This window comes from Buteo buteo, chromosome 9 (assembly GCF_964188355.1).
Source record: "Buteo buteo chromosome 9, bButBut1.hap1.1, whole genome shotgun sequence".
In the NCBI taxonomy this organism is placed as follows: domain Eukaryota; kingdom Metazoa; phylum Chordata; class Aves; order Accipitriformes; family Accipitridae; genus Buteo; species Buteo buteo.
Genome location: NC_134179.1, coordinates 43,304,034 through 43,318,681, shown reverse-complemented (window position 1 = coordinate 43,318,681; position 14,648 = coordinate 43,304,034). Strand labels below are relative to the sequence as shown.

Sequence of the window (14,648 nt, the reverse complement as noted above, 5' to 3'; positions counted from 1 at the left end):
CCCAAGACAGGTGATACCCCACATCTCCATCACCCCAAATAGGTAATACCCCACATCTCCATCACCCCCAGTCTCCACCCAACGGCTCCAGCACCCCAAGACAGACTCTGCCCCACATCTCCATCACCCCCAAGACAGGCGATACCCGCCCCCCCCGCTCCATCACCCCCAGCCCACCTTGAGGTGCTTCTGGAGCTGGACCTCATGCTGGCGGGTGAGGTGCTCGTGTTGCTTCTGGAACTCGGCGAAGAGCAGCTGCTTCTGGAGCTGCTGCTGCTGCTTGAGGGCCAACAGCTCCCGCTGCAGCTGCCGCTCCCGCGCCGCCGCGTCCAGCCCCGGCCCCCGGCGCTCCCCGCACGCCTCGGGTGCCCCTCGCACCTCCGCCGGCCCCTCCGCCCCTGCGGGCACCGGGGAGGCTTAGGGGGTGGGCTGGGGGGGTGTCAGGGATGGGGGGCAGCCGGGGGTGGGCTGGGGGTAGCCCAAAGATTGGGGGGGGGGGGGATGGGACATGTTTAGGGGGTGATCTGGGGGTGTCCCAGGGATGGAGGGGAAGGTGGAGATGCTTAGGGGGCAGTTTGGGGGTGTCCCAGGGATGGGGGGGGGCAGCTGGTGGTGGTCTGGGGGTATCCAAGGACCGGGGGGGGGGGGTGCTGGGACGTGTTTAGGGGGCGATCTGGGGGTGTCCCAGGGATGGAGGGGAAGGTGGGAGCAGTTTGGGGGTGTCCCAGGGATGGGGGGGGCTGTTAGGGTGCAGCTGGGGGGCTGTTCTGGTGAATGGGGGGGCAGCTGGGGCAGGCTCAGGGGACAATTTGGGGGTGTCCCAGGGATGGGGGGCAACTGGACATGCTTAGGGGGCAGTTTGGGGGTGTCCCAGGGATGGGGGGGGCAGCTGGTGGTGGTCTGGGGGTATCCAAGGATCGGGGGGGGGGGCTGGGACATGCTTAGGGGGCAATCTGGGGGTGTCCCAGGGATGGAGGGGAAGGTAGGAGCAGCTTGGGGGTGTCCCAAGGATGGGGGGGCAGTTAGGGGGCAGCTGGGGCAGGCTCAGGGGACAATTTGGGGGTGTCCCAGGGATGGGGGGGCAGCTGGTGGTGGTCTGGGGGTATCCCGAGGATGGGGGGGGGCTGGGAGTGGTTTGGGGGTGCCCCAAGGATGGGGGGCAGCCAGTGGTGGTCTGGGGATATCCCAAAGATGGGGGGGGGGCTGGGACATGTTTAGGGGGCAATCTGGGGGTGTCTCAGGGATGGAGGGGAAGCTGGGAGCAGCTTGGGGGTGTCCCAAGGATGGGGGGGGGGCATTTAGGGGGTGTTTCAGGGATGGGAGACAGCTGGGGCATGCTCAGGGGGCGGGGGGGGCATTCCCAGGGATGGGAGGCTGGCGGGGGGGGGGGGGGGTCAGGGATCAACCCTCCCACGAGGACCCCGGGGTCTCCCACCAGCTCCAAGCACCCTGGATCAGCCCCGTGCCTCTCTTTCCCTCCCCCCCTCAAAAAACAAGGTGGGGGGGGGTGTCACCCCAAGCTGAGCCCCTACATCTGCAACATGCAACAATACCAGCCCAGAGAGCAGCCGGGGGGGGGGGCCAAGATGGAGTCCCCATCCCCGTCCCCCCCCTAAAGCCCCAACTCAGGGATGAGCATAAACCCCCCCCCAGCGACCACCGAGCTGCCAAAGAAAATTGAGGGGGGGGGGTACAGCTCACCCCCCCCCCATTAAAAAAAGACATGGGAGAGGGAACGCAGGCATCCGGGCCCCCTACCCCCCCCCCCCCCCCCCAGGGACGGAGGGGTACGGTGGCAGGGAGGGGGGGCCCCCCCATCTCCACGCAAACAGGAAAGCGGGGGCGGGGGGCACGCGCTGCATGCTAATGCGCCCCAGCGCCCCCCCCCCCCCCCCCCCCAAACCTTGCGTGGCTGCACGTCGGGCACTGACGTGTGCCCGGGACGGACCCGCGGACGTCACCGTGCCGCGGAGCTCAGGCACAGACCCCCCCGCTTTATCAGCCCCCCCCCCCCCCCCCCGGGGCCAGCCAGCCCCCCCAAAACCTGCCAGTCCCCCTTTCCCAGTACCGTACTGCACCCCCCAGTGCCAACCAGTCCCCCCCAGTGCTGCCCCCCCCCCCAGTATTAGGCAGCCCCCTAAGCCACGCAGCAACCCCCACAAGCTAACCAGCCCCCCCCCCATATACCAAGCAGCCCCCCCAGTATGTACCAGTGCCCAGCAGCCCCCCCCCAGTCAGTGCCAGCCCCCCCTTAACATGCAAGAGGGGCCGTGGGAACCCCCAGCCCCCCCTCACCACCCCAATTCAACTCCGGGGGGGGGGGGGGGTTGGCTCTCCTGGGGGGTGGGGGGAGGATTTGGGGGGGGGGGTGCACACTGGGGTGCCCCTGCACCCCCCCCCCCCCAGACCTGACAGCCCCCCAGTTTGGGGGGGGGGGGGTGGTGACAAAACCACCCTGCTGGGTGTTGGGGTGCAATGGGGGGGGTGACAGCACCCAGCCCTGGGGTGGGGGGGGGAGGCAGCAATGGGGGGGGGGGGGGGGGGGCTAAAAATAGCCCCGGGAGGGGCCAGGGCAGGAGCTGGCCCAACCCCGGCCAAACCTGCACTTAGGGGCTCAGAAGTGGCTTTGGGCTGGCAAGTGGCCGGGGCCACCACCCCACCCTGCTGGGCCACCACCCTGCCGGGGGGGGCCACCACCCTGTGCCCCCCCCCCCCCCCCCAGTCAGCCCCCACTGGATCCAGCCCCTTCCCCGGGATGGATGGGGGCTGCTTAACCCCTCAGTGCCCACGGGCCCCCCCAAACCGAAGGGCCCCCAGGTCCTTCTGCAGGGGCTGGCACCGTCACGTGGGGGTGTAATGGGGGGGGGGGGTCCTGGGGGTAATGGGGACACGGGGAGGGGGAGTCACCTGCCTCTCGCACACGCGTCCCTTCACGCGCATTCGTGCAAGGAGAGCGGCTCTGCCACTTGCACACCCGTGCGTGGAAAGCGGGTCTCTCTTGCACACCCTCGCAAGGAGAACGGCTCTCTCTTGCACCCCCGTGCAAGGAGGGCAGCTCTCCCCCTTGCACGCCCGTGCACACCCGTGCAAGGAGGGCGGCTCTGCCACTTGCACACCCGTGCAAGGAGGGCGGCTGTTCCCCTTGCACACCCTCACAAGGAGAGCGGGTCTCTCTTGCACACCCGTGCAAGAAGAGCGGCTCTCTCTTGCACACCCGTACAAGGAGAGTGGCTCTCCCCCTTGCACACCCGTGCACAACCATACAAGGAGAGCAGATCTCCCCCTTGCACACCCGTGCAAGGAGGGCGGCTCTGCCACTTGCACACCCGTGCAAGGAGGGCGGCTGTTCCCCTTGCACACCCTCGCAAGGAGAGCGGGTCTCTCTTGCACACCCGTGCAAGAAGAGCGGCTCTCTCTTGCACACCCGTACAAGGAGAGTGGCTCTCCCCCTTGCACACCCGTGCACAACCATACAAGGAGAGCAGATCTCCCACTTGCACACCCGTGCATACCCGTACAAGGAGAGCGATCTCCCTTTTGCACACCCATACAAGGAGAGCGGATCTCCCCCTTGCGCACCCACGCACACCCGTGCACACTTGTGCAAGGAGAGCGGATCCCCCTTGCGCACCCGTAACAAGGGAAGTGCCTCTCCCCCTTGCACACCCTTGCACACCCATGCAAGGAGAGCAGCTCCCCCCCTTGCACGCCCGTGCACACCCGTAACAAGGGAAGTGGCTCCCCCCCTTGCACACCTGTGCAAGGAGAGCGGCTCTCCCCCTCGCACACGCATCCGAGGGCACGCACGCCCCTACACCGTCCCCCACCGCAGCACCCCGCCGTGCCACGCTTAACCCCCCCCACTCCGTGCCACCTTTCCACACCTGCCCGTGTCCCCACGTGCCACCACAGCAGGACCCCCCCCCCCCAGGCTGGCAGCACCCTCCAGCACCCACCACCCAAAACCACCCCCAGAGCCAGTTCGGAGCCACCGGGGAACCCCCATCCCAGCGGGGAGACGCCAGGAGCTAAAAAATCCCACCGTGGGGCTGGGGACCAGGGTGTCCCCCCCCCCCCACTCCTGCCAGGGACCACACTGGCCACCGCAGGGCTGGGGACTGGGGGGAGCGTGTGTGTCCCCCCCCCCCCCGGCACAGCTGATCTGCTACTCCAGGGATGGGACACCCCGAAACTCGGGGGGGGGGGGCAAAGCACTGCCTGCGGGTGCCAGGGTCCCCGGGCAGGATTTGGCCCAGAGCACCACAGTTGTCACCAGGCATGGGGACGATGCTGCGGGGGGGGGGGCGCACACCCCTGGTGCCCCCCCCAGCCCTGCAACAAGGGAGAGCCTCGGGGGGGGGGGGGGACAAAAACGACACCTGAAATGTCCCAACGCTTGGGGACATTTGGGGACAGACCGGTGCTGGGCAGGATGCCACCGGGTTTAGGAGCAGGGTGGGGGGGTCGGGACCCCCCCCCCGCCAGCACTCACCTGAGGTGGGGTGGGTGGCGTGGAGCTGGGCGCAGGACAGGAGCTCCAGCGAGGGCTCACGACCGGACCCCCCCTCTGCGGAGAAACACCCATCCCTCCTGTAAATGGGCAAGGGGGGGGGGGGGCCCTGGGGCATGTGTCCCCCCCCCAAAACCCAGCCGCCACCGCACCCCCTTGACGTTGGGGGCCAAGGGAGCCATTGGCTAGGAATGGGGGGGGGGCAGGTTAGGGATGAGGGGAGCGCATCCAGCCCCCCCATCCTGGGCAGAGCTGGGTAGCCCCCCCCCCCGCAGCCTCCTCTCGGCCCCCCCCCCCCCCCCGGCTGGGCTCTTCTCTCCGGCGCCTGGAAATAGCCGGCGCACGGGAGGAGCCGGCTATAAATAGGGCAGCGTGCCGGGGGGAGCCACCACGGCTCCCGCGGGACGGGGTGCGTCGTGTGCGTGTGTCCCCCCCCCCCCCGACACGGCCCCCTCTGGGGACACCGGGCTGCACCCCCCAAACTGCCCTGGGGACTGGGGGAGAGGGGCTGCCCCTGCATAAGGGGGGGCCCACAGGAGGATGACAATCTCCCCCCCCCCAAGGCACCCTCGGCCCCATCCCACGTGTGCGTGTGTGTGTGTGTGTCCCCCCCCCGGCCACGGTCCCTGTCGAGCCCCTAATTGCCGGGGACGTTAATCCGCATCAGCGCTGCCAGGAATCAAATCCGGGTTACGTGGAGGGGGATTAGCCCCCACTATGGGAAAGTGAAGGCGAGCGGCCCCCCCCACCCCACCCAGGACCACCCCCACCCCCCCCCCAGCAGGATGGGGGGGTCCCCAAGCCGCTCTAGACGCCGACTCGGCGCATTTTCTGCCGGATCAGTGACCCGAAGCGGCTCCGCGCACCAAACCTGGGGGTGACAATGAACCAAAATGGGGACCCCCCCCCCCCTCACCACCCCACCCCCCCCCATCCACACGTAACCCCCCCCCCCCGCCGGCGGCAGCCACGTTTATTTACCAGCGCGTTAATCCCAAGCCGAGACTTTTAATAGCCGGGATATTTATGGGCTGCCCCCCCCCCCCCAACCCTGTGCCCCCCCCTCCTCGGGGTGCTTTGGGGTTTGACGTCAGCCCAGCTATTTCTGGTGCCGCCGGCGGGCAGGAGGCCACGGGAACGAGCCCTCCCGGCTGCCGGACCCCCCCCCACGGGGCACCCACCCGGCACTGGGAGGTGGCCCGGCACGGGCAGCCCCAGCCAGAGGTGGTGGCACATCTGTGGGATTTGGGGGGGGGGGGGAGTGGGGACCCCCCCAGGCACCCCGGGAGGGATGGAGAGGAGCTGGGTGCTTGCACCCCCCAAGGATGGTACCGTCACCCGTGTGATGCCGGGGGGGGGTGCTCGGGTCCTGCAGGACCGCCCCCCCCCCCCACCCAGTACAGCCCAGTTTTGGGGGGAGTGTGGGAAAGGGGTGCAAGCGGAGAGCGCTGGGGGACACAGAGCACCCAAAAGATGATTGGGGACCCCCCCTCCCCAGGCTCAGGGGTACCCTCCGCCGTGTCCCTGCGATGGATGCAGCCCCCGGGGACGCCCGGCTGAGACCTGCCCAACTCATCACAGCAGCCAAAGGGCCTCATCCCCAAGGGGACCCCAAACCGCCCCCCCCCCGGCTCAGCCCCAGCCGGATCCGGACCCACAGCCAGGAGGGGACCCCCCAAGAAAGCGCCGCGGGCATTAGGCGAAGGCAGCCGGGCCGTGTCCCCGTGCCACCGCGCCGCGTGCCAGCCCCGTGCCAGGCACGGCCGGGCGGCGCTCCAGCCCTGCGGCCGCTCCAAAAATATCGGCGGGCGGCTAACGGGCAGCGGCAGCACGGGGGGCGAGCAGCACCGGGGGGCTGGGGGGGGGCGGGTTTGGGGACAGAGGGGACACACACCTCTGTCCCAAACCGGCGGCGAGTCCCCAGCTGCATCCAGCGGGATGGGGGGGCTCTGCCACAACCCCGTGCCTCAGTTTCCCCTCCCGAGGGTCCCGAAGGCTGCGGGCGGCCACGGGGGTCGGCGGAGCCGCTCGTCACCGGCCGAGCTTCGGGGGGGGATGGGGGGGCCACGCGCGCATCCAGATGTCGTTGGAATTCCCACCGCGCTAATTACAGGGTGGCTTTGACGAGGAGCCAGCGGCGGCCGATATAGCGTCGCGGTCGCCCGGGCCGTCCCGGTGCGCCGCTGCCGCGGGATGGCACCGAGGGGACCCCGCGTCCCGGCACGTCGGGGTCCGCGAGGACCCGCCGCCGAGCGGTGCCGCCGGATTTCACCCGTTAACGAAGCCGGAGCGGCCGCCGGCGGCGACCCGACTCTTCTGCCTCAGTTTCCCCGCTCCGGCGACGGGTGGATGCCGGGGGTCCGGGATAAGCGGGGAAGGGGTCGGCTCCGCTCGGCACAGCCCCAGGCACCCGCCACGGCCCCGGCACCGCGCCCGCCGCCGCACGCGCCCGTCTCGCACGGTGACACCCACGCGGGCGCTAATGAGCCGCACACGACGACGACGACGGTGGCGGGTGCCCGGTGTCGATGTGCCGTGCGGGGTCAGGTGCCGCCGTGGCACACCGGGGTGTGTGTCCCCCCCCCCACGACACCCCACGGGTGCTGGGGTGGTCGTGGGGGGGGGGACGTGACACACTCCAGGGTCACGGTGGGGACCTGACCCCCACGTAGGGGGGGGAACGCTGATGATGCCCAGGACAGGGTGCCCGGCTGGGTGCAGCCCCCCCCCCCCCCAAAAAAACCGCGGTGTCCCCAGGGTCTCACCTGCATCGCTCTGGGGGTCCATGGTGGCCGGCGGGTGACAGCGGTGCCGGGGGGGGCGCGGAGAGGCGGCAATCCGGAGAGACCGTCAGCGCCGGCCGCGGTGCTGGGGCTGTGCCCACGCCGCCCGGGACCCCTGCGGGACCAAGCACCCTCGTCAGCACCCTTGGCCCCCACCCTGCCTGCTGCGCCCCCACCCCCCCCATCCCAGCACCAAACGGGGGGGGGGGCCTGGGCTGCTCAGAGCCAAGGGCTGGAGCCAGCACCGGTCCCCACCCCCCCCCAGCATCCGCTGGCAGGCGGCGGTGGCAGGATGCGGCCCCACTGCCCCCCCACGGGGAAAGGGGGACCTGGGGGTCTGGGGGGGGGACACGGAGGGGATCTGGGGGGGGCTGGTAGTGTTACACAAGGCTCTGCAGAAAAAGGGGGGGGGGGCACAAAGGGGGAGCCTGGGGAGGATGGTGGGGAAGGCGGCCCCCCCCCACGGCGGTATCACCCCATAGGGATGTGAGTGGCCCCCCCCCCCGTGGGTCTTCTGCAACAGGGTCGGACCCAGCCCCACGGGGGGGGGGGGGTCACACACTCAGGACTGGGCAGCCCCCCCCGGTGTGCAGCCCCCCCACCGCACGGCATCTCCCCGCAATGGGGGTCGGGAGGGGTCACGCGTGGGGGGGGGGCACGTCCAGCGGCGCGACAGACCCCACGGCGTGGCGGCGGGGGGCCCATTACCGTTAAACCCCAACCCAGCGCGATACAACGGGCCCCCCCCCCGCCTGCAAAGGGCCCGCGCTGCGGAGCCGCCGCCGCCGCCGCCGCGCTGGCGCACGGCCCCCCCCGCCCCGCGCCCCCCCCCCCCGGGCTCTACACGGCGCAAACCCCATCGCACCCCCCCCCCCCCCCGACAACGCACAGAGACCCCCCCCCAAAATTGCACACATTCCCCCCCCCCCCCCCGCAGCATTGCTGCACGGTGCCCCCCCACGCTGCAGCCTCCCCCCCCCCCCCCTTTCCCGGTAACCCCCGCTGCACCGACACCCCCCCCAGCATTGCACGACCCCCCCCCCCCCCACGTTTCCCGTGTCCCCCCCCCCGGTACCTGCGCGGTGCCCGGCCGCGCCGCCCCGCGCGCGCCCCGCCGCCCCTCCATCTTTGCAGCGGGGCCCCGCCCGCCCCGACAACAACATTCGGTGACGTCACTCGCCGTCACGTGACGGAACCCTGCGCTAAAAATAGCCTCGCGCCCTTCCCCCCCCCTCCTCCCCTCCCGGGGGGCGGGGCGGGGCGGGGCGAGGGGGGGGCGGAGCGTCTTAAAGGGGCCCGCAGCGGGGAAGGGGAGGGGGGTGATGACACGCGCGTGTGAGCGCCGCGGGCTGGTGTGCGACGGCGCGCGCCGTGGGCTAGCGTGCAAGGGCACACGTGAGCGCGAGGCAGGCCAGAGGACGATCGTGCGTGTGCGGAGCGCGTGTGAATGGGCATCGCGTCCTGGCGTCGCAATAGCAGACGCGTGAGCGTGCTGCGGGCCAGCGTGCAATAGCACACGCGCGGCGTGCGTGATGGCACGCGTGCGAGCGCGCGCCGTGGGCTCGTGTGCAGTAGTACATGTGTGAGCGTGCGACAGGCCAGCGTGCGATAGCGCACGTGGAGTGCGTGTGAGTGTGCACCATGCGCTACTGTGCAGTAGCACACATGGAGTGCATGTGAGTGTGCACCATGTGCTAGTGTGCAATGGCACACCTGTGAGCGTGCACCATGTGCTAGCATGCAATAGTACACATGGGAGCGTGCAACAGGCCAGTGTGCAATAGAGCACATGTCGAACGCGTGTGAGTGTGCACCACGTGCTAGCGTGCAATGGCACACATGTGAGCGTGCGACAGGCCAGTGTGTGATAGCAGACACAGAGTGCGTGTGAGTGTGCAACACAGGTTGGTGTGCAACAGCACATATGTGAGCGCACATGAGTGTGCGCCATGTGCTAGTGTGCAATGGCACGCATGTAAGCGTGCAACATGGCAGTGTGTGATAGCACACACGTGGATCACGAGTGTGCAGCATGTGTTAGCGTGCAATGACACGTGTGTGAGCGTGCACCATGCCCCACTGTGCAATGAGTCACATATAAGAGTGTGTGTGTGCACCATAGGCCAACATGCAATGACATGCATGTGTGCACCGTGGGCTAGTATGTGATGGCACATGTGTGTGACAGCACACGTATGCAAGCATGTGTGCACCATGGGTTGGTGTACAATGGCACACGTGTGAGTGACGGGGACCCGCATGCATGCCACAGGCTGGCGTGCAGCCGCACACATGCATGCGTGTGTGCAAGAGGTTGGTGTGCAATCGCTGTTGCGTACAAGTGTGTGAATGCACACGTGCAAGAGGCTGGCAGGGAATCACGCGTGTGCAAGCACACCTACAAGTGGGTGTGCAAGGGCACACCCACGCTCTGCGCGCAGCACCCTGTGTGCAGCCACACACGTGTGCACGTGCACCCGTGTGACGGGCTGGCACGCGGCTGCACACGCGCGTGAGTACGCCGGCCGGTGGGCAGCGCGTGTGCGCGTGCATGCACGAGGGGCCAGCCTGCCCTCGCACACATGCACACACGCGTGTGCAAGACACACGCGTGTGTGCCCCCCCCGCCCCAGCCGGCTGGCAGCACTTGTTTGTGCAATTGCACACGCGTGTGTGTGACAGCCGGGGGGGGGGGTGTGTGCAGTGTTGCGGGGGGAGGGGGGGCGGGTCCGGCCGCGCTGCGTGTGCGGCCCCACGCGGGGGCGTGCGGGGATGAATCACGCCGGGGCCGCGGTGACTCACGGCCGCGGGGAGCGGGGGGGGGGGGGGGTGGCGGCGGCGCGGGGCACACGCGTGTGCACAGGGGACACGCGCGGACGGACGCCCACCCACCCACCCACGCGTGGGTGCCCGAGGGGTGGTGGGTGAGCGCGGGGCGGCGGCAGCAGGAGGGACCCACGGGGCTGGGGAGGGGCGGACAGGGCGGACCGAGGGACGGACGGGCGGACGGGGTGGGTGCCGCCACCTCCCCTTTAAGAGGCGCGGCCCCATTCCTGCCCGCCGACAGGCGGCGCGGGGCCCTTAAAGGGGCCGTTCCCGCCCGCCCCTGCGGGGCCGCGGGTTCGCGTCCCGGCTCGGCCTACTTCCGCCTCCGGGGCCTGGGGCCCTGCCGCTGCTATGGTAACGGGGGCGGTGTAAGGGGGGCAGGTTTGGGGTCCTCTTGAAGAGATTTGGGGTCCCCATAGGGTGGGCCCGGCCCGGGGAAGGGGGGGGAGGTTTGGGGTCTCTGCCATGGGGCCTTCGGGGTCTTCTCTGCTCCCCACGGGCCGCGGTCACCGGTAATGGAGGCGTGGGGTGTCATCGTTCCCCTTTTCCCCGGAGGGGAGGGAGTGGGGAGCCCCTCAGGCCTCCCTGTAGGGGACAGGGTGGCTCGGGGGTCCCTGCAGGACAGGGGGGTACCCCGTGACCGCAGCCGGGGGGGGGGGCCCTCACTTTACCCACCCCCCCTCCCCACAGGCCTGCCGCCTCCAGAAGCTGTTCGGGACCGACGGGGACCTGGCGGACGAGGTGAGGGACGGGGACGGGGACGGCACCTGCCTGGCACCGGTGACAGCCCTGGGGACACCGCCGGGGCCTGGCACCACCCCAACACCCACGGGGGTGGCTTTAAACCCCCCCACACACACACACCCTGGCTGGTGGGTGGTGGTGGTGGTAACTCGTTAAACGGTGTTAACAAGTTATTACGAGGTGGCTCGCCCTTGGGTTTAATCCCCAGGGGCTATCGGGGTAGGGTCCTGTGCTGGCCTGGTCACCCCACGGGTGGCTCTGGGGGACGACGACACAGGAGAGGGACGGGGCTGTTTGGCTGCCCGGTGCTTTCTCTTCCTGCAGGATTTCCTCTCCGCCGTGGAGGACGCAGAGAACCAGTTCGTGGTCCCCAGACGTTTGTCACCCAGCGATAGCCCAGTCTCTCCCAGTGTGCAGTCTCCAGCTTCCAGCCTGCAGCCCCTCCGCGCATTGGGACCCCAGCTCGGTCACTATGCCGGTAAACCCCCCGGCCTGCGGCCCCTCGCCAGGCAGGGGGAACAGCCTGCGGGCTGCCAGGGACCCCCGGCCAGGGGAGCAGCCCCCCAGGATGAGCTGGACAACGATCTCTTCCTGGCTGCCTGCATGGAGCTGGAGGGCCCTGAGCTGCCGGTGGGGGCCGGTGCTGCCCGGCCACCCCCAGGCCGGTGGGAGAAGCCCCCGCAGATACGCATGGGGCAGGAGAGCCCCCAGGAATGGGGGGCCCCCAAGAAGCTGCGGGTGGGAGAGGAGCTGGTCTCCCCTGGCTCTGGGGGGCTGGAGGACAGGCAGGACCCACTCCCTGCCCCACAGGCAGCTCCTGCTCCTAAGCTGGTGCTGCGGCCCAGCGCAGCTGGTGCCTGCCCCCCCAGACCCCCCACCATCCCCCTGGGAAAACCAGGTGGCTCCTGGGGCTCTGTCCCTGCTCCCAGGGGTCCAGCCCCGAGGCCTTTCCAAGCATCCCCACGTCGGCCAGGAGTGAGCAGCTCCTCCGCGGGGCTGCGGGTGCCCCGGACCCCCATGGCGCAGACTCCTCGGCAGAGCTGCCCCCCACCCCGGCTGCCCCCTGGGCCTCCCACCAACCCGCCAGCCTTGATGAGTTGTGTGGAGCCCCCACCGAGGCAGCCGCCCAGGCCGGCCCCAGGCAGCCTGCAGACGCCAGTGGTCACCAACCACCTCGTGCAGTTGGTGACGGCAGCCAGCAAAGCACCTGGGGCTGCCCCCCGTCTCCCACAGCAGGGGAAGACTCGCCGGTTTCCGGGGCCTGCCGGGATCCTGCCTCAGCAGGTGGGTGCAGGGGATGGGGTGGGATGGGATGGGAGCAGCTGGTGAAGAGATGCAAAACCCTGGACATCTCTCTCTCTCTGTCTCTCTTCCATAAGCACGCCGGGAAGCTGCTGGAGGAGATCCTTGTTTCTGCTCCCCAAACTCCGGCTCACGGGGCTGTGGCGAAGCCGCGGACAGAGGTAACCCCCTGCTCTGGCACAGAGCTGGATATGAATCTTGGTGGCAGTGCTGTGGGCAGTCCCTGAGGCCGCAGCTTTCAGAGCATGATGCTGGAAGGGGAGGGGGTCCCCGGGGCTCCCCCCTTGCTGTGACAGAGCTGCGAGACGTGCTGGCTCAGCTGCGGGGTGGTGACCGCCGTTGTCCTGTGACTTCAGGGACTGCCCAGCTCCTCGCCACCCACAGAAGAGGATTTTGGGAAGGGCCCCTGGCTTGCCATGAAGACAGAGCTGGGGCTGGACGAGAGGGACCCTGGCTGCTTCCTCAGGACCTACAGTGTGGTCATGGTGCTGCGGAAGGTGAGGGAGGCCCTGGGTGAGGGCACCAGCCCTGGGGACTCAGCTTTCTGGCTTTCCCCTTGCCCCTTGGAGCTGTTTCCAGGGCCGGGCATCAATGTGGGGAGGGGGCTGAGCTGGGCTGACTGCAAACATCCCCTGGCCCCATGGGGCTGCCCTTGGGGACATCGGTGTGATGAGGTTCTACGTGTTCAGGCAGCCTTGAAGCAGCTCCCGAAGAACAAGGTCCCCAGCATGGCAGTAATGATCAAGACCCTGACCAGGACCAATGTCGATGCTGGTGCTGTGTTCAGGGACCCGACTGGTAAGCGCAGCCATTCTCATGCCCTGGTCGGGCTGGGGCTCCTGGCTATCGTTCCCTGTGGCTAACGGGTCCCCTCCTCATCTGCAGGAGAAATACAGGGCACGGTGCATCGCCTGCTGCTGGAAGAGAGACAGAGCGAGCTCAGGCCTGGCTCGGTGCTGCTCCTGAAGCAGGTAGGAGATGCGAAGGCAAATCTCCGGCAGCAGCATGGCGTTTGGGGCTGTTTCTGCCACAGGCACCTCTAACCCACAGTCACTGTGCCCGGCTGCCAGGCTCCCATCCTGGGGGAATGGGACAAGAGGCTCCTCCGGCTCCTCCTCAGGCTGTGGCCAGCAGTGCCAGCAATAGCCAGAGCTCTGGTTCTGACCCACTGCTCTGTCCTCACAGGTGGGCGTCTTCTCCCCGTCCCACCGCAACCACTACCTCAACGTCACCCCCAACAACCTGCTCAAGATCTACCCACCGGAGCCCGAGGGCAGCTACTCACAGTCGTCGCCGTCGCAGCAGAAGGTGAGGGAGGGCACGGTGCTGCTGGCCCTGGAGGGACAGGGTTGCTGGGCTCTCCAAGGGTATTACTAGGGGGTCTGGACTGCTGGGACCCTTGAGAGCAACTGGGGAGGAAGAGGAAGGCTTGGGAGGGACAGAGGAATCCTCCTGTGGGCTCCCAACAATTAATCTCTGCTGGGTTTTGCAGGTCCCTGCCCAGGCTGGGCTACTCCTGGACCACCCCGCACAATCCCTCCGGCATGTCCCTGCCCCTGGGGACTGGGGACGATCGAGGATGGGCAGCCACAGCACAGAGCAGTCTCCTGGGGGCTTCTCCCTGTACCCGCAGAGCCCCGGGCCTGGGCGAGAAGAGCCAGTGGGAGCTGACGTCTGCGACATGGGTGAGTTGGACCTGCTCTGGGTGGGGAGGAAAAGCTCAATGTCTTGCGGAAAACAGGCCCTGGGGTTGGGCGGTGTCTCCCCTCCCCTGTAATGCCAAAGAGGGGCCCTTGTCCCACTGCATCTCCGGTACGTGGAGTTGATTCCTCCTCTATACATAAGTAAAACTCATGCATTTCATCTTTCTTTGCCTGTACAGATGACCTGGATGGGCTGCTGGGAGAGCTGCCTGAGGATTTCTTCTCCACTCTGGCCCAAGCTGACTGCTGCTGACCTCGGGGAGCTGCGGCACAGCCATGGGGCTGGGGAAACGATTACTGCTGGCGTGGCCTGAGCTGAACCGTGGCCTGGCAAGGAGGCTGAGCAAGCAGGCAATGCACTGACCAGCCACCTCCTCCTTTCTCTGTACGTCTGTTGTGTTTGTTCTGGAGCCGAGAGCGGGGGGACCTGGGGAGTCCCGGGTGGACACGGCCTCAGTGCCTGTCCCCAATCCTCTGGGCGGGCTGGTCCCTCTTGGCTCCCAAACCTGCATTAAAGGGCTGTTCTGTCCCTGCCTCGCTCCGTCTGCTTGTGTGTCACCATCCCCTCTGCCACCACAGCCAGCAGTGTCCCATCTGTTCCTTCTCTGCTGAGCTGCAAGCACCCCATCCCCTTCCTCTATGGGGGTCCTCACTCTCCCTCTCCTCTCCCAGGCAGAAGGTGCCATTACCCCTTGGGGCTCTTGCGCAGCCTCGGCCTGAGCCCTGCGGGGTTCTGGGGTACCCAGATCCCAGCCCAGCCCCATGGGACTGTCCCCATCT

The 14,648-nt window shown here is 68.4% G+C and overlaps 2 protein-coding genes across 3 annotated transcripts in view; one reads left to right on the top strand and one right to left on the bottom strand.

Annotated features, from left to right (window-relative positions):
- Positions 1–8,482, bottom strand: part of HDAC5 (histone deacetylase 5) — a 24,173-nt gene extending 15,691 nt beyond the window's left edge. The window contains 4 exon segments of the mRNA XM_075036352.1: positions 178–398; positions 4,493–4,567; positions 7,276–7,408; positions 8,369–8,482. Of these exon segments, the coding sequence (XP_074892453.1) occupies positions 178–398; positions 4,493–4,567; positions 7,276–7,297 (318 nt within the window). The 5' untranslated portion in view covers positions 7,298–7,408; positions 8,369–8,482.
- A 1,801-nt stretch (positions 8,483–10,283) lies between these two features.
- Positions 10,284–14,429, top strand: HROB (homologous recombination factor with OB-fold). Of its 2 annotated transcripts, XM_075036334.1 has the most exons (10): positions 10,334–10,473; positions 10,810–10,860; positions 11,188–12,147; positions 12,243–12,326; positions 12,522–12,662; positions 12,855–12,963; positions 13,051–13,136; positions 13,351–13,473; positions 13,658–13,850; positions 14,048–14,429. In XM_075036334.1, exons 1-10 carry the CDS (start codon positions 10,471–10,473, stop codon positions 14,119–14,121), a joined length of 1,824 nt encoding a protein of 607 aa, XP_074892435.1. In that variant the 5' UTR covers positions 10,334–10,470; the 3' UTR covers positions 14,122–14,429. The 2 variants fall into 2 exon arrangements, with proteins under 2 accessions (XP_074892434.1, XP_074892435.1); XM_075036333.1 differs by lacking the exon at positions 10,810–10,860 and having other exon boundaries at positions 10,284–10,473; positions 14,048–14,425.
- The last annotated feature ends 219 nt before the right edge of the window (positions 14,430–14,648 follow it).

What these genes read in the sequence shown, in the direction of transcription:
- HROB (XM_075036334.1), top strand. An exon ending in TGGTCATGGTGCTGCGGAAG is followed by an intron (nt 12,663 to 12,854) that starts GTGAGGGAGGCC and finishes CTACGTGTTCAG; the next exon opens with GCAGCCTTGAAGCAGCTCCC. An exon ending in CGTCGCCGTCGCAGCAGAAG is followed by an intron (nt 13,474 to 13,657) that starts GTGAGGGAGGGC and finishes TGGGTTTTGCAG; the next exon opens with GTCCCTGCCCAGGCTGGGCT.